The sequence below is a fragment of the Haematobia irritans genome, chromosome 1 (assembly GCF_050003625.1).
Source record: "Haematobia irritans isolate KBUSLIRL chromosome 1, ASM5000362v1, whole genome shotgun sequence".
In the NCBI taxonomy this organism is placed as follows: Eukaryota; Metazoa; Arthropoda; class Insecta; order Diptera; family Muscidae; genus Haematobia; species Haematobia irritans.
In genome coordinates, this window is record NC_134397.1 from 187,102,688 (window position 1) to 187,121,549 (window position 18,862).

Sequence of the window (18,862 nt, forward strand, 5' to 3'; positions counted from 1 at the left end):
AGCACTCAGTGATGAGAGAAAAGTTCACCAGCGTGGTATCACAATGGACTGACAGTCCATAAATATTGGTATGCAAATTTACCAACCCAAGCTAACCTATGTCGAAGTTCTTCATCTATACATCGAGGTTCTTCATTGATCGAACGAAACGTATTCCTTTATTTCTTAATAAGAGGAAATGTTTCATTATTTTCAAGGATAATTCATTACATTTACGAAACCACTCATTATATTATGAAAGTCGTATTATTTATCAACTCTCTGTTTTGAAGATGAAGGTTCTCTTTTTTTCCTAATTAAAACTGCCATTATGATCACATAATAAAATCTCTTGGATTAAGAAAAAATCGAAACATAGAAAGTCAATATGTTCAAGTCAAATGTTATCCTTATAGACTCCTTAATTAATACTTTGCTTCTTATTATTCTTTCATGAACTTTTTGGCGGCCATCGTTATCTTCACTGGTAATATAGAAAAAGTTTTCTCGTTCCTTTCAAAAGACGAAGTTGAAAAGCTCAAACAGGAGGAAGAGCGTAAAATCGCAACATTACGCAGTGATAAGAATAAATCGCGATTATTGGATGATGCCAATAGAAGACGCTATGAACAGGACAACAAAAATGACAACGGCACCGGAAAGCAACACCATGACGTTCATGTCGTTGATGATGATGACGAAGAGGAAGACGAATACGATAATGGAGATGCAGTTGATATGCATCGTCGTAACCAAAAGCATTATGCAAATAATGGAAATGACAAGCAACGGCATACACTGCATGAAGGTAGTGATGACGATGAAGATGATGATGATGACATTCATGATATTGACAACGATTCTGAAGATATTAGGTAAGTTCATTTATTAAATACAAAATAAAATACATTGACATACAAAATTATTTGTTAAACTCTCTGTATGTGTTATTTTAACGTGTTGCAATGCAATCAGAGAGAATATGTTATTTACCTTAATTTTGTTTTGTTTTGGTGAAAGCATTTTCTGTTATTGTTTTGGGGCTAAAGTTTACTAAAATACTCACTCACTCACTTACTCACTTACCTATCACAAAACCATTTAAGTATCCATGCACCGAATGCGTATATTTGCATTATACACAAAGTACTCGCACACACTACTCATGCTTATACACCAAATACTCATATTTACACTCTACAGATAATAAAATGTTTGGTTTCTTTGCGAATATCTTTACTCCCACCCTGGCTTTTGTAGAATTTCATTGAATGGCTTTCGAAATATGCCTACTTGAAAATATTTTTATTTTAGTATTGCAATATGCAACTGATTTTAGTTTTAAACAATCCTGGTGAACTGTACTATTCATATGTTTTAAGATTTCTTTCATCATGTATTAGTATTTATGTTTATTTAAAACTTACTTACTTTTTATTGGAAACAATTTGGGAAAATTGAATCGATTTATAGAACAGTATAGGTTAGATGGGGTTTCAAACCCAGTTTCGACCAAAAATGAAAAAAAAAAAATCAGCTGTGGATTATCCCACCGCATTCTTGAGATTCGTGTTTTGTCTGCAGACAGGACAAGTTCGAAGATGAATTATATCATATGCGAACATGTAACATGTTTGTCGTAACATTGTTATACTCTCGGAAATTATTTATCTGATGTTGGGACTTAAGTATATGCTCGGCGAGAAAAACAATATTTTACATTCGCAGATTTCTTTTTTTTTGTAGATTTTTCAAATTATTCCTCTCCTAGTAATAGGTCCTTCAACTCTCTATAAAAGTAAAATTTTGGAAACATTTTATACAGAAATAAAATTTTGACAAAATTTTCTATAGAAATAAAATTTTGACAAAATTTTTAATAGAAATAAAATATTGAGAAAATTTCCTTTAGAAATAAAATTTTGACAAAATTTTCTATAGAAATAAAATTTTGAGAAAATTTTGTAAAAAAAATAAAATTTTGAGAAAATTTTGTAAAAAAAATAAAATAAAATAAAATTTACTATAGAAATCAAATTTTGACAAAATTTTTAATAGAAATAAAATATTAAGAAAATTTCCTTTAGAAATAAAATTTTGACAAAATTTTTAATAGAAATAAAATATTGAGAAAATTTCCTTTAGAAATAAAATTTTGACAAAATCTTCTATAGAAATAAATTTTTGAGAAAATTTTCTTTCGAAAAAAAATTTTGACAAAATTTTCTATAGAAATATAATTTTGAGAAAATTTTCTAAAGAAATAAAATTTTGAAAAAATTTTCTATAGAAATAAAATTTTCTATAGAATCAAATTTTGATTGATTTTCTATGAAAATAAAATGTTAACAAAATTTTCTATAGAAATGAAATTTTGGGAATTTTTCTATAGAAATCAAATTTTGACAAAATTTTCTATAGAAACAAAATTAAAAAAAAATTTCTATAGAAATAAAATTTAAAAAAAAAAAAATATAGAAATAAAATATTGAGAAGAAATAGAAATAAAATTTGAACAAAATTTTTATAGAAATAAAATTTTGACAAAATGTTCTAAAGAAATATAATATTGTGAAAACTTTCTTTAGAAATAAAATTTTGACAAAATTTTCTATAGAAATAATAATAATAAATATAAAATAATAAAATAATAATAATAAAAATATAATTTTGACAAAATTTTCTATAGAAATAAAATGTTGACAAAATTTTCTATAGAAATAAAATGTTGACAAAATTTTCTATAGAAATAAAATTTTGAAAAAATTTTCTATAGAAATAAAATTTTGACAAAATTTTCTATAGAAATAAAATTTTGACAAAATGTTCTATAGAAATATAATTTTGACAAAATTTTCTATAGAAATAAAATTTTGAGAAAATTTTCTTTAGATATAAAATGTTGAGTAAATTTTCTATAGGAAAAACATTTTGAAAAAATGTTTCTATAGAAATAAAATTATAACACAATTTTCTATAAAAATAAAATTTTGACAAAATATTCTATAGAAATAAAATTTTGAGAAAATTTGCTTTAGAAATAAAACTTTGACAAAATTTTCTATAGAAATAAAATTTTGAGAAAATGTTCTTTAGATATAAAATTTTGTGCAAATTTTCTATCGGAAAAAATTTTGAAAAAATGTTTCTATAGAAATAAAATTATAACAAAATTTTGTATAGTAATAAAATTTTGGGAAAATTTTCGTTAGAAATAAAATTTTGACAAAATTTTCTATATACAAAAATTTTAAAGAATTTTCTATAAAAATAAAACTTTGACAAAAATTTTCTATAAAAATTAAATTTTGACAAAATGTTCCATAAAAATAAAATTTTGACAAAATTTTCTATAGAAATAAACTTTTGACTAAATTTTTTATAGAAATATAATATTGTGAAAACTTTCTTTAGAAATAAAATTTTGAAAAAATTTTCTGTAGAAACATGATTAAAAAAAAAAATTCTATAGAAATAAAATTTGACAACATTTTCTATAGAAATAAAATTTTGACAAAATTTTTTTTAGAAATAAAATTTTGACAAAATTTTCGTTAGACATACAATTTTGACAAAATTTTCTATAGACACAAAATTAAAAAAAATAAATTCTATAGAAATAAAATTTTTAATAAAATTTTGACAAAATTTTTTTCCTAGTAAGAGGTCCTTCAACCCTCTATAAAAGTAAAATTTTGGAAAAATTTTCTATAGAAATAAAATATTGACAAAATTTTCTAAAGAAACAAAATTTTAAAAACAAATTTCTATAGAAATAAAATTCTTAAAAAAAAAAATCTATAGCAATAAAATTTTGACAAAACTTTCTATAGCAATAAAATTTTGACAAAACTTTATATAGAAATAAAATTTTGACAAAATGTTCTATGGAAATATAATTTTGAGAAAATTTTCTAAAGAAATAAAATTTTGAGAATATTTTCTAAAGAAATAAAATTTTCTACAGAAATCAAATTTTGACAAAATATTCTATGGAAATAAAATATTAATAAAATTAAATTTTAGAAATTTTTCTATAGAAATAAAATTTTGGAAAGTTTTCTATAGAAATAAAATTTTGACAAAATTGTCTATAGAAACAAAATTACAAAAAAAAATCTATAGAAATAAAATTTAAAAAAAAAAATCTATAGAAATAAAATATTGAGAAGACATAGAAATAAAATTTTAACAAAATTTTTTATAGAAATAAAATATTGACAAAATTTTCTATAGAAGTAAAATTTTGACTAAATTTTCTATAGAAATATAATATTGTGAAAACTTTCTTTAGAAATAAAATTTTGACAAAATTTTCTATAGAAACAAAATTAAAAACAAAAATCTATTGAAATAAAATTTTTACTAAAATTTTGACAAAATTTTCTATAGAAATAAAATTTTGACAAAATTTGTTTCCTAGTAAGAGGTCCTTCAACGCTTTATAAAATTAAACGTTGACAGTATATTCTATAAAAATAAAATATTGACAAATTTTTCTATATTTTGAAAAAAATTTCTGTAGAGACGTGATAAAAAAAAAATTCTATAGAAATAAAATTTTTAATAAAATTTGACAAAATTTTTTTTTAGAAATAAAATTTTGACAACATTTTCTTTAGACATACAATTTTGACAAAATTTTCTATAAAAATAAAATTTTGACAAAATGTTCTATAGGAATAAAATTTTGACAAAATTGTCTATAGAAACAAAATTACAAAAAAAAATCTATAGAAATAAAATTAAAAAAAAAATCTATAGAAATAAAATATTGAGAAGACATAGAAATAAAATTTTAACAAAATTTTCTATAGAAATAAAATTTCTATAGAAATAAAATTTTGACAAAATTTTCTATAGAAGTAAAATTTTGCCTAAATTTTCTATAGAAATATAATATTGTGAAAACTTTCTTTAGAAATAAAATTTTGACAAACTTTTCTATAGAAACAAAATTAAAAACAAAAATCTATTGAAATAAAATTTTTAATAAAATTTTGACAAAATTTTCTATAGAAATAAAATTTTGACAAAATTTGTTTCCTAGTAAGAGGTCCTTCAACCCTTTATAAAAGTAAATGTTGACAGTATATTCTATAGAAATAAAATTTTGACAAAACTTTCTATAGAAATAAAATTTTGACAAAATGTTCTATAGAAATATAATTTTGAGAAAATTTTCTAAAGAAATAAAATTTTGAAAAAATTTTCTATAGAAATAAAATTTTCTATAGAATCAAATTTTGATTGATTTTCTATGGAAATAAAATGTTAACAAAATTTTTTATAGAAATAAAGTTTTGGGAATTTTTCTATAGAAATCAAATTTTGACAATATTTTCTATAGAAATAAAATTTTGACAAAATTTCTATAGAAATAAAATTTCGACAAAATTTTCTGTAGAAATAAAATTTTGACAAAATTTTCTATAGAAATAAAATTTTAACAAAATTTTCTATAGAAATAAAATTTTGAGAAATTTTTCCATAGAAATACAATTTTGACAAAATTCTCTATATAAATAAAATTTTGATTTTGAAAGTATGGATTTTGATTTTGAAAGTAGGAAAAATATAAATAGAGAAGTTTGTATTTGTTGTATCATTAATTTGTTTATAGACTAAAAAAAAACACATTTTTGTGTTACAAAGATCTTTTTTACGATAAAATGTTTTTAAATTTTGTTCAAATTTTGGTAGATTATTTTTGGCACGAGTGACAACCGTGAATATAACCCTTATCTCGTGATGGCGTGTATAAGCGGCTCTATATATAATGTTATTAAAAAATGCCCTAATCCCAGTTAATATGATAATTATCGAAAGCACCTGTTCCTAGCTTCTATTTGGGGTTTCCCATCGATTATTAAGAAGCAAACCCCAAATCCTTTATATTAAAACAAATCCCAAATTTTTTATAGGGACCATATTTCGATAGTATATGAAAAAAAAAACAAAAAACATGAATATTAATTTTTATTCTGTTTATGACATTTTTTTAAAAAGTCAATACGTGACCGGACCGGACTACAGAAAAAAAAATCACAACAATAATAGTAATCTCTTGTATGTCGTTTTCATTTGACAAAGATATGCCTTAATTTTTTGGGGTGTTTTTTTTTTTTTTTTTTTTTGATAATAAATGTTTGTTTTTGTTTTGTTCATTCAATCCTTTTTGTATTTTTTTTTGTTCGGGCAAATACAAAAGTATCTCTTGCTCTTTTTCGAATTATTTCTATTGGTTTTTGTGGGTTAGCTCAATGCTTCATATATTTGCCCTTTTTACAAATTGTATATCCTTTATAAGCTTCCAGTTTTTTTTGTATGTATTAAAAAGCGAAACAAAAAAAAGTTTATGGGTTTTTTGGTTAAAGGTAATTTGTCTTGTCTTTCTTTTTTTCTCTCGTTTTTTGTGTGTCTATTTTTTTCTCTCTTTGTCTCTTCACCTGAATCATGCTTACCTTCACCGCAATAAAACAACCAACACCGCAATCACCATTTTTACCCTCAATGCCACTGCCATTGCCTACTACTGTCTAACTGTCGTACCGTGGACAATAAAAAAAAAATGGAAAATTTACAAACAAAAAAATTGTTTTTATATTGGTGTACGTTTAACAGGAATTTAGAGGAAGTTCTCATCATTATAGAAATGTAGTTTATCCTCCTAACCTTTACGCTTTTTTTCGTCATTTCACTTTCGTTTGTGTTTAGCATCAGAGCAACATTCGATTTTACCACAAATTGTTGGCTTTTTTCACTGTGGCATTTGAAACATATAGACTTAAGTTTAGTTTTAATCAAATTAAAGTTATACGATATCAATAAATTTTATCTGTAAGTATTGTTGTAAGTATTGATTATATCAAACCATAAAATTTTATTGCAGCTTAATTTTTAATTACTTATGGTGTTAAGATAAACATTTATTATGATTTAAAAATAAAGTAAAATTGAGAAAATTAGAGACGTCAGGGGAATTCGCTACTTCGTATCGCTCTTACAAAATCAGGATATAATTTTCTACCATCAAAATAACATTCTACGCAGCAAAATATCCGAATATTTTTCCCTACACAAAAGAAAATATTTTTTCTCTTTTATCACATATTTAATTAATTCCATTAATTTTTAATTGAAATTTCTGCAAGCACATAAATCAGAGCTCCATATATCAAAGTCAATTAAAAGATTAATTAATTGATCCAATTCAAAAAATTAAATGATCAAATTCATTTTAGGCATTGTTTTTTTTTTTTGACTAAAAAATTTCTTGAATCAATAAAATTATTAAAATTAATTTTTTCATTGAGTATACGTTTTTTTTAATCCAGAGAGTCCTCACTATCGCCGCATAAAAATTAATTGATCCAATTAAAAAATAAATGTTTTGATTAAAACATTACTTGAATCGAGTACATTATTAAAATTAAATGTTCCATTGAATATTGTTTAAAATCCAGAGAGTCCTTACTTTTGTCGCATAAAAATATCCAGAAATGTTTCCCTACACAAAAGAAATAATTTTTTGTCTTCAATCAAGAATTGATCCAATTAATTTTCAGTTGAAATATCTTCAAACACCAACGTCAATTAAACAAATAATTGATACAATTAATTTTTGTGATTGATTTTTGTTTTCATTTAAAATTAGTTCAAGCAATGTACACAGTAAAAAAATTCACGAAAAATTTTCCAATTAAAATTTTAATTGAGTTTTAAAAAATATTCAATTAAAAATTTAATTAAATCAACAAATTTTTTAATTCAAACAAAAATCAATCACAAAAATTAATAGTATCAATTAAGTTTTTAATTGGAAGAATTAATTTTTTAAATTGACCTTCAATTAATTTTTTAATTGATACTATCATTTCTGTGATTGAAGACATTTCAATTAAAAACTTAATTGGATCAATTAATTTCGGGATTGAATCAGAAAAAAAAAATTTGTGTGTAATTAGTATAGTTTTTAGTATTCAATTAAAATTTTAGTTGGAAAGATTTTAGTGATATTCTTTCCTCCAAACTAAATTTTGTAAAGCCAAAAAAAAATAGGTATCGTTTATGTTCTTTGATCTAAAATTTCATTTGGTGAACATTTAGCACAATTTTAAGAAATATTTTTAAATATTCAGAGGCCAGCAGAATTTCTAATTAGGTTTTGCCAGCCGCGATTGCAATCTGATTATAGCGATAAATAGTCGAAACTGTTGATCAGGTTTTGCTAAAAAGTTCTTTTTGTCAAAACGTTGTTGTCGACGTTTTGTTAACTTTAATATCGATTTTTTTTATATTTTTTGAAAATCACGTCAAATCAACTAAGATGTTGACTATACATCGATTTTTGACCTACAAATCGACTTTTAATAAGAAATTTAAATAGAAATTTTATTCTGATTCGATCACGAAATTAATTAATCCAATTAATTTTTTTTGATTCTTTAAAATATTTTTTGATTTCTTCGACACCTTCAATTAATTTGGTTAAATTAATTCAATTAAAAATGTAATTAATTCAATTAATATTTTAATTGAGTTGACCAATTATTTATTTTTTTAATAATTATTTTTACTTTAGATAAAAATAATTACCTAGTAGTTTTTCAGTGGATTTTCGATTGGGTAATTTATTTCTCTATATATCAGGATGAAAAGATCTATTTTCTTTCTGTGAGATATTTTCTTAGAAAAATGTGTCTGTGATAATTTTTAACAGACATGAGACATTTTCTTTGAACTAAATTATCTGGGATTTTTTCTTTGTAAAACGTCTCTGTCACTCTTTTATTTAGAAAAAAAATTTTAAAATTTAATTATTTTCTTAGAAAAATGTGTTTGTGAAAATTTTTAACAGACATGAGACATTTTCTTTGAACAAAATTATCTGGTTTTTCTGATTTTTTCTTTGTAAAACGTCTCTGTCACTCGTTTAATTAGAAAAAAATTTAAAACCTTTTGTTAGAAAAAAAGACCATTTTTGATTGATTTATTTATTTATTTATTGATAATCATAATGAATTATGAAACTAAACAGGAAATAGGTTCTAACAACATAGATTTTCGACCTATTAGCGTTTTTGAATGTACATTAAAAATAATGACATAGGATGAACTTCCAAATTTGTTGCTGGGATATGATCATAATAATAACCGAAAATCCCGGCTGAGAACCTGTTATAGGTGCAAGGCTCTTTGCGATTAGTGAAACGTGAACTTGCGTGTCATTGAGACATTTTTTTTGACAAAAAGAATCTGTGAAGATTTTTTAGAAATAATTATCTATTTTGAGCCTTTTTTTAGGAAAAAGTGTCTGTGAGACTCTTTTTTTTTTTTTTTTTTTTGAAAAAAATGTCTGTTAGACTTTGTTAGGAAAAAGTCTGTGAGACTTTTTTTAAGAAAAAAATGTTTATGAGACTATTTTAGAAAAAAGTGTCTGTGAGATTTTTTTTTTTAGAAAAAGTCCCTGTGAGATTTTTTTAGAAAAAAAAGTGTTGAGAAAAAAGTGTCTGTGAGACTTTTTTTTAGGAAAAATGTCTGTGTGACTTGTTTACAAAAAGTGTCTGTGAGACTTTTCCTTTGAAAACATGTCTGTGAGACTATTTTTTTGAAAAACAGTGTCTGTGAGACTTGTTAGGAAAAATTGTCTGTGAGACTATTTCATTTAAAAAAGTGTCTCTGACACTTTTTTTAGGAAAAATGTCTGTGAGATTTTTTAGGTAAAAGTCTCTTTGAGACGTTTTTAAGAAAATATTTGTGAGACATTTTTAGAAAAAAATATGTAGGAGACTGTTTTTAGAAAAAAGTGTCTGTGTGACTTTTTTACAAAAAGTCTCTGTGAGACTTTTTCTTTGAAAACATGTCTGTGAGACTATTTCTTTGAAAAACAGATACTTTTTAGGAAAAAGTATCTGTGAGCCTATTTCTTTTAAAAAAGTGTCTGGGACACTTTTTTAGGAAAAATGTCTGTGAGATTTTTTAGGTAAAAGTCTCTGTGAGAATTTTTTAAGAAAAAGTATCTGTGAGACCTTTTTAGAAAAAAGTATGTAGGAGAGTTTTTTAGAAAGAATTATCTATAAGACTTGTTTTAGGACAACGTGTCTGTGAGACCTTTTTTCAGAAAAAAGAGTGTGTGAGACTTTTTTTGGAAAAAGTGTCTGTGAGACTTTTTTAAGAAAAAGTATCTGTGAAACCTTTTTAGAAAAAAGTATCTATGAGACTTTTTTAGAAAGAATTATCTATAAGACTTTTTTTAGGAAAACGTGTCTGTGAGACCTTTTTTTCAGAAAAAAGTGTCTGCGAAACTTTTTTTATCTACGAGAAAAGAAAGTATCTATGAGACTTTTCTTTTTGAAAAATTTAAAAACTTCCTGTGAGAGTTTATTTTACACTGTTAGAAAAATATGTTTTTCATATGTTCCGATATAAACAAAATGTGTTTCGGGCACAATTTTGAAACACAATATATTTAAGTGCAAACATGTAATGTTCCTAAACTAGCACTAAATGTTTGGGACATCTATGTTAATATGTTAGAATATATTATGTTTGGGGCATGAATGTTTCATAAAAATCATATGTGTGAATGCAAACATATATAAATTTACAAATTTCGACTAAACATACATATGTTGTGATATTTTTTTCAGAGAGCAACAGAGATAGAGTATAGAGAAAGAAATAGAGATGGAAACCGCTTGTATATTGTTTCGGAAAACTGTTTTATGATCAGGCCAAAAATTTGATATGCTTAAGTCTAAATATTATTTAATTTGAATAAAGAGAATGGACATTCGGAACCAAGAGAATAGACATTTGAAAAAAAGCCTGTGTTTTCGCCTTGAGAGCAGCATTTTATGTATGTGTGGACATGTGTTTTGCTTATCATTTTGGCACTATGGGCACAATTTTTCGTTAAAAGAAAAAAGGGGTCTTCATAAAAATAACAAAAGGGCACTATACTCTTTCTAGAGTTGGGACAGTAAAATAAAATATGGAGGAAATAGTGAAAAATTACAAAGTAAAATGTATAACAACAAAGTTTAGTTCCTCCTTATTAATAAGTAGTCCACGAGGAGTTGACGGACACCTTCAAATATAAAAGCGGGCATTAAGTTCGAGTTTTGCAGCTAAAACAATTTAAAAAGTTTATTTTCTTTAAAATGAATTATTAAAGAAAAATAAAAGGCATTTTAGAGCGATGTTGTTAAATGCTAGTAAAAAAGAGTTCACGCCTAAATAAATTTATGTTTATATTATAAAATTTTTTATGTATGTTTATACTCGACTCCACGTTCTTCTTTTGTTAAAGTTTTTGAATTCCTTCCAACAGTTTTTGTTACAAAATTATTATTTTTGCAATAAAAAAATAATATTTTATCCAAAAATCAGTCAATTTCATTTATACCATGCACTGTTACTGACTATAAATCTTTAATAACCCACATTTCGAAGTTTCATTATAAAAATTTAATATAGTATAAATATAAATGTGTAAATTAAAAAAAAAAAAAACAAAAAAAGTGTTCGGTCGGAGTAGGGATTGAACCCACGACCCTTTGCATGCAAGGCAGACATGCTAACCACTGCTCCACGTAGCAAACAAATGTATGTTTCTGTTAAATAATGTTATGTTTGCATGGGCTCGTGGGCGCTGCAAACTATGCTATATAAATGTAACTTATAACGATAATTATCTACTGGTGACTATAACAGCTACGTAGCCCAGTGGATAGTGTGTTGGCTTACAAACTGTATGGTCCTCGGTTCGATTCTCCGTGCAGGCGAAAGGTAAAATTTATACAAGTGAATAATTTCTTCAACATTATTTGTTTTACAGAAAAAGGTGCCAAGAACTAAAATATTTCGTGGAAGTGAAAATTACGAGTATGTTAGGGAATGAGCACAATCGTCTTTGCGAAAAATTCTTCCAAGCATATAATATTTTTGGGCTCAATATGCTTCCAAACATATAATATGTTCACATAAAACAAACATATTAATGTTTCGGCAGTATCCAATAATATATGTGCTTCCTGCAAAATATGTTTGGAACATATGTTAAAGAAGCGATTTTTTTTGAGGGTGTAGAAAGAAGCACACTGTTAGAAAAATATGTTTTTCATATGTTCCGATATAAAAAAAATGTGTTTCGGGCACAATATTAAAGCACAATATATTTAAGTGCAAACATGTAATGTTCCTAAACTAACACTAATTGTTTGGGACATCTATGTTAATATGTTAGAATATATTATGTTTGGGGCATGAATGTTTCATAAAAATCATATGTGTGAATGCAAACTTATATATATTTACAAATTTCGACTAAACATACATATGTTGTGATATTTTATTCAAAGCGACAGAGATAGTATAGAGAAAGAGAGATGGAAACCGGGAGAGTTGACGAAAGATATCAACATAACACAGCGAAAGAATCAAAAGAGAACAATTTCTATGAAACCGCTTTTATGTTGTTTCGGAAAACTGTTTTATGATAAGGCCAACCATTTGATATACTTAAGTCTAAATATTATTTAATTTGAATAAAGAGAAGAGACATTCGGAACCAAGAGAATAGACATTTGAAAAACAAACAGCATATGTTTTCACCTTGAGAGCAGCATTTTATGTATATGTAGACATGTGTTTTGTTTATCATTTTGGCATTATGGACACAATTTTTTTCTTGGTTCGTTAAAAGAAATCAGGGGTCTCCATAAAAATAACGAAAGGGCACTATACTCTTTTTAGAGTTGGGACAGTAAAATGATTAATAACCCACATTTCGAAGTTTTATTATAAAAATTTAATATAGTATGAATATAAATGTGTAAATTAAAAAAAATGTGGTCGGTCGGAACAGGCATTGAACCCACGACCCTTTGCATGCAAGGCAGACATGCTAACCACTGATCCACGTGGCAAACAAATGTATGTTTCTGTTAAATAATGTTATGTTTGCATGGGCTCGTGGGCGCTGCAAAATATGCTATATAAATGTAACTTATAACGATAATTATCTACTGGTGACTATAACAGCTACGTAGTCCAGTGGATAGTGTGTTGGCTTACAAACTGTATGGTCCTCGGTTCGATTCTCCGTACAGGCGAAAGGTAAAATTTAAAAACTTTATAAAAGTGAATAATTTCTTCAACATTATTTGTATTACAGAAAAAGGTGCCAAGAACTAAAATATTTCGTGGAATTGAAAATTACGAGTATGTTGGGCAATGAGCACAATCGTCTTTGGGAAAAATTCTTCCAAGCATATAATATTTTTGGGCTGAAGATGCTTCCAAACATATAATATGTTCACATAAAACAAACATATTAATGTTTCGGCAGTATCCAATAATATATGTGCTTCCTGCAAAATATGTTTGGAACATATGTTAAAGAAGCGATTTTTTGAGGGTGTATATATACGACTTTTTTAGCAAACACTGTCTCTAAGACTTTTTGTTAAAAAAAAAGTATATATGAGACTTTCGTTTAGGAAAAAGTGTCTGCGAGACCTATTTAGAAAGAGTGCCTGTGAGACTTAAAAAAAATATCTATGAGACCTTTTTTAGGAAAAAGTGTCTGTGAGACCTTGTTTAGAAAAAGAGTGTCTTTGAGACTTTTTTTTAGAAAAAAGTTTCTGTGAGACTTTTTCTTCAAAAAAAAGAAAAAAAACAGAGTCTGTGAGACTTTCTTTGAAAAGCACCCAGCAAAAAAAAAATTGGAAGTTCTCCTCACGAACTTCCAAAAATGCCCTCCCAAAGATGTTCTTTATTTTAACTGCACAGGAAGTTCATTTGAGTCAATTTTTTATAACTCGTGAGACTTTTTCTTAGAAAAAGGGTCTGAGAGACCTTTTCTTAGGAAAAGTGAATCTTTTTTAGCCATATGTCTTCGCAGTACTTTTCCTTAAAATAAAAAAAAAAAAATTGTTTTAAAGAAATAGTCTTTAAATTAACTGAAATAATAAATATTTAAACTAAAAACAAAAATGCTTCAAATATAGGCTAAGACTTATTAAGGGGATCTTACATCGCTGGTTTAAAGTTTTTATTAAGAATCTATTTTGGCTCTGAAATATCTGTTATAATTTAGATTTTGATGCTGACATATATTTGTACAAAAAAAATATTTAAAATCCTATATGTTAGATCTGTATTCTAATTTGAATTTTCTAGAGCCTATATTTAAACCTATATAGCTCCCTGAAAATTGTCTTTGTTTTAACGAATCAGCAGCTTTGGCTAGTATTACCAAATAATACTAAAATCCTTAAGGATCAACAAATCGTTGGATCCAAGTAAACTTTTTTTTGTGTATAGGCTAAGATTTATGTTGAGGATGTTGCCTATTTGATTTATTTATTATTTTTTTTTTGAGTTTTTTGGTTTGTTTTTTGATTATTATTTATTTATTTATTATTTATTTTAATCATACAGTAAATGTATGATAAAACAAGTATATACAGCACTAAGTTCGGCCGGGCCGAATCTTAAATACCCACCACCATGAACCAAATATTAGGGTTTCCTTTGAAATTTCAGGAGGTCTTGAGGATATTCCCGAAGATAAATTTAAAGATTTCACCTATGAGGACTATATCAGATTCTGGATTTATAAGAACCATTTTTGTTTGAGTTTTAAAGGAATCATTAAAATCTCTTGTAAGTGTGCAAGAAAATTATAAAATAAAGTCTTGATTTGAAATCTTAAATCTGTAGAAATAAAATCTGGAAATTTTACATTGAGTTTCAAGGAATTTTCATGATCAGTGCGCCTTCTACACCCTCAAGAAGTGAAGTCGGTCTATATGGAGGCATTACCAAATGGATCGATAAAAACTTAATCCGATACACGTTTTTGTGAGCCTAAAATACCAGAATATTTACAATGTCAGGCAAATCAGATAAAAACTACGGTTTCTAGACACCCAAGGAGTTAAATCGGGAGATCGTTCTTATGGGGGCTATACTAAAATATGGACCGATACTCACCGTTTTCGGCACACCTCTTTATGGCACGAAAATACCTCTAGATTTCCAATTTCAGGCAAATAGGATAAAAACTTCGGATTCTAGAAGCCCAAGAAGTAAAATCTTGAAATCGGTCTATATGGGGGCTATACCAAAATATGGACCGATACTCACCATTTTCGGCACACCTCTTTATGGTCCTAAAATACCTCTAGATTTCCAATTTCAGACAAATTGGATAAAAACTACGGTTTCTATAAGCCCAAGACCCAAATCCGACCCCAAAACATGGACCGATACTCACCATTTTTGGCACACGTATTTGTGGTCCTACAATACCTCTAGATTTCCAATTTCAGGTAAATTGAATAAAAACTGCGGTTTCTATAAGCCCAAGAAGTAAAATCGGGAGATCGGTCTATATGGGGGCAATACTAAAACATGGACCGATACTCACCATTTTTGGCACACCTCTTTATGGTCATAAAATACCTCTAGATTTAAAATTTCAGGAAAATTGGATAAAAACTACGATTTCCATAAGCCCAAGACCCCAAATCGGGAGGTCGGTTTATATGGGGACTATATCAAAACCTGGACCGATATAGACCATCTTCGAACTTGACCTGCCTGCGGATAAAAGACGAGTTTGTGCAAAATTTCAGCACGATTACTTCATTATTGAAGACTGTAGCGTGATTACAACAGACAGACAGACAGACGGACATCGTTATATCGTCTTAGAATTTCTTCCTGATCAAGAATATATATACTTTATATAGTCGGAAATCGATATTTCGATGTGTTACAAACGGAATGACAAACTTATTATACCCCCGTCACCATTCTATGGTGGTGGGTATAAAAACTATTTAATTGGAAAAATATTTCAACATATGTTATTTTAATTCACATCCAAAACACTCAGTTCGGATCACACCTTAAGAAGAGATGCATTATCAGTGCAACGGCTGTTGAAAGGGTGGACATCTGTTCGGCGTTTGAATACTGACTCAAGAAGCGCAGAAGTCAAATAGGAAGATCGGTCTATATGAGATCTATACTAAAACATCGAACATCCTTTAGTGAACGTAATTTCGGAACATCCTTCATTGAACCTAAAATATCTTAAGATTTCCGATTTCAAACAAATCGGATAAAAAACTACGATTTCCATAAGCCCAGGACCCCAAATCGGGAGGTTGGTTTATATGGGGACTATATCAAAACCTGAACCGATATAGCCCATCTTCGAACTTGACCTGCCTGCAGACAAAAGACGAGTTTGTGCAAAATTTCAGTACGATTGCTTCATTATTGAAGACTGTAGCGTGATTACAACAGACAGACAGACGGACAGACGGACATCGTTATATCGTCTTAGAATTTCTCCCTGATCAAGAATATATATACATTATATAGTCGGAAATCGATATTTCGATGTGTTACAAACGGAATGACAAAGTTATTATACCCCCGTCACCATTCTATGGTGGTGGGTGTAAAAAGAAAAGAAAGAAAAGTAGCATTGGCTGCTAAGGCCATCAGCTATGTTTTTTGATTAAAAAAAATTACTTTGAAGTTTCTTTTACAATTTATGCATACTTCGGAAAATGGCTTCCGCCTTATGACAAGTTCAGTACACTCAAAAAAAAATTGAACCCTATATTTCACTAAAGCCGATTTAATTCCCCCTTTTAGTTCATGGAATTATTACGTTTTAAGAAAGTTTCCATGATTTTCATATTTTTTAGTTAAATTAACTAAAACAAAGGAAAAATTTATACACAAATGAATTCGTGTCTCCCACAAAATAGTTTCTTAAAATTTTATTTAAAATTTCTTAGAATTTCTTAAAATTTGTAAATTTTACCAATAATACGGCCATCATGAACTCCGTATAGTACTAAAGACGTTTTTTGCAATTTTGAACTCCAATTATTTCCTGCAAACTACGAAATTTTCTTTAATAAGTAAAAAATTATAATTTTGTCTAACATTTTTTTTTTAATTTATCGAAAATTAATTACTTATGATTTATGTGAAGTTCGCGTGACATTTGCGTTTCTAATACAGTTTAGTTAAAAGTTTCTAAAATTAATCTAATTTTTCTATAATTACCTAAAATTTTCTTTCCTGGTGGGTTCACTGTTATTATCCAACAAGGACATTTTCAGCACTTTTTCTGCTGAGTCCAGACTAATCCAATTGTACTAAAATCCCAATTTTCGTAGTATTTAATAAATATTTTATATGAAATATTGTGAACAAAATTCCCAGCAAGTAAGTGCCGGAATTCTCGGAACTCCCTATACAACGTGTGTAAGACCCCAACCTATATAAAAATTTTGTCATTATTAATTCAATGGTATGTTCACTTGGTCACACATTTTGGCCAGCAATTTTGTGGGCCCTTTAAAATTTGCCCCAACAAATATTAAAATTTTAATTATATTTTCATCGAAATCGGTGACAATGGTAACACACAGACAGCAAGCAAACACTCCTTCACAACAATCATAACATTGGGCCACATAGCAACTTGATTTTGGGACTAGAGTCGCCAGCAACATATGACTGGCTATACAACAACAACAACAACAACAAGGGCAATATTCTGTATCGATATGCGAATGCGTGTGTATGTGTGTATGATTGTTGTTGCCATACCTTTTGTATGAATATTTTAATTGTAATTACTTGTTTTTGTTGTGGCTAAATCCCTGTCCCTGTCATTTATACTAATTCCACTCAGAGCGATGTTATTTTTTCGTTGTTGTGTTTGTTGCTTTGCTCTCTTTCCGGAAAGATGGCAATGGTGGATGTGTTATTATGATTGTTTTTGGTCATTGCTTGTTACTTGGCATTCTTCGCCCATTTAAATCCTCCCACTATGGGTGATCCTTTAGGCAACCGATGAACATCTGTTGCACACAAATGGACAATTTCATTTGTGTAAAATATTAAATAATCTTGACTCGCATTTGTTGGCATTTGTTTTTACTTATTTATCGTCCTCCGGGGTATGTTGGAAATTTATGTTTTTCTACTACTGCGATGCGACAACATTGTAAAACTACACGAAAAAAAATATTGACCTAATGTGAAACATACATTTTGGGATAATCAACTTACAAAATATTAAGGATAAATTTCTTTAAAATTTAGAAAATTTTATTAAAATAATATTCATAAAATTTTCTTTAAAAATATGTGTTGTAAAATTTAGGATACGAATCTTTGAAATTTGTATCCCATAAATAGAGAGAGATTGTTTCAAACCAGGGTTGGTCCGATCGGACCAAAATTGGTCCAAAAAATTATTACATTTTAAATATGGTCGGACCAAATGGAATTTGGTTGATTTTGGTCCATTTTTGTCAAATCGGTAATTTTAAGAATTTTAACAAAAATTTCTATAGAAATAAAATTTTAACAAAATTTTCTATAGAAATAAAATTTTGCCAAAATTTTGTACAAAAATAAAAAAAATAATTTTTTGTTTTTTTAATTTTAACAAAATTTTCTGTAGAAATAAAATTTTGACAAAAATTTTGTACATAAATAAACTTCAAAAAATTTGTATAGATATGGTTAGGTTAGGTTATGGAGGATGACAAGAATCCGAACTAGCGGATTTGTGTCCACTTAGACCATAGTTGGTCCATTGCGTTTCCTCAAACTTCTTTCCATCTTCCTCTTCGTGTCTGTCTCGCTCCGGCCGGAATTAATCCATTCTATGATAATGTGTCCTTCGGATGCGTCCAGGTCCTCCACCCCGATGCCTTCATGATGGCGAGAATACTCCTCTGGCTGCATTCTCGCAAGTCGGTCATAGTCTGAAAGAAATAAAAGCCCAGTATCTTGTTTCTTCTGAAAGATAGTGCTGGACACTGGCACA

General features: G+C 27.3%; 1 protein-coding gene across 12 annotated transcripts in view; it reads left to right on the forward strand.

Moving 5' to 3' along the window:
- scrib (scribble planar cell polarity protein) overlaps positions 1–18,862 on the forward strand; it is a 712,308-nt gene that overhangs the window by 552,389 nt on the left and 141,057 nt on the right. For all 12 annotated transcript variants that reach the window (XM_075292328.1, XM_075292330.1, XM_075292336.1 and 9 more), the window contains one exon: positions 476–854. In XM_075292328.1, coding sequence (XP_075148443.1) covers positions 476–854 — 379 coding nt within the window. The remainder of the gene's footprint in view (positions 1–475; positions 855–18,862) is intronic.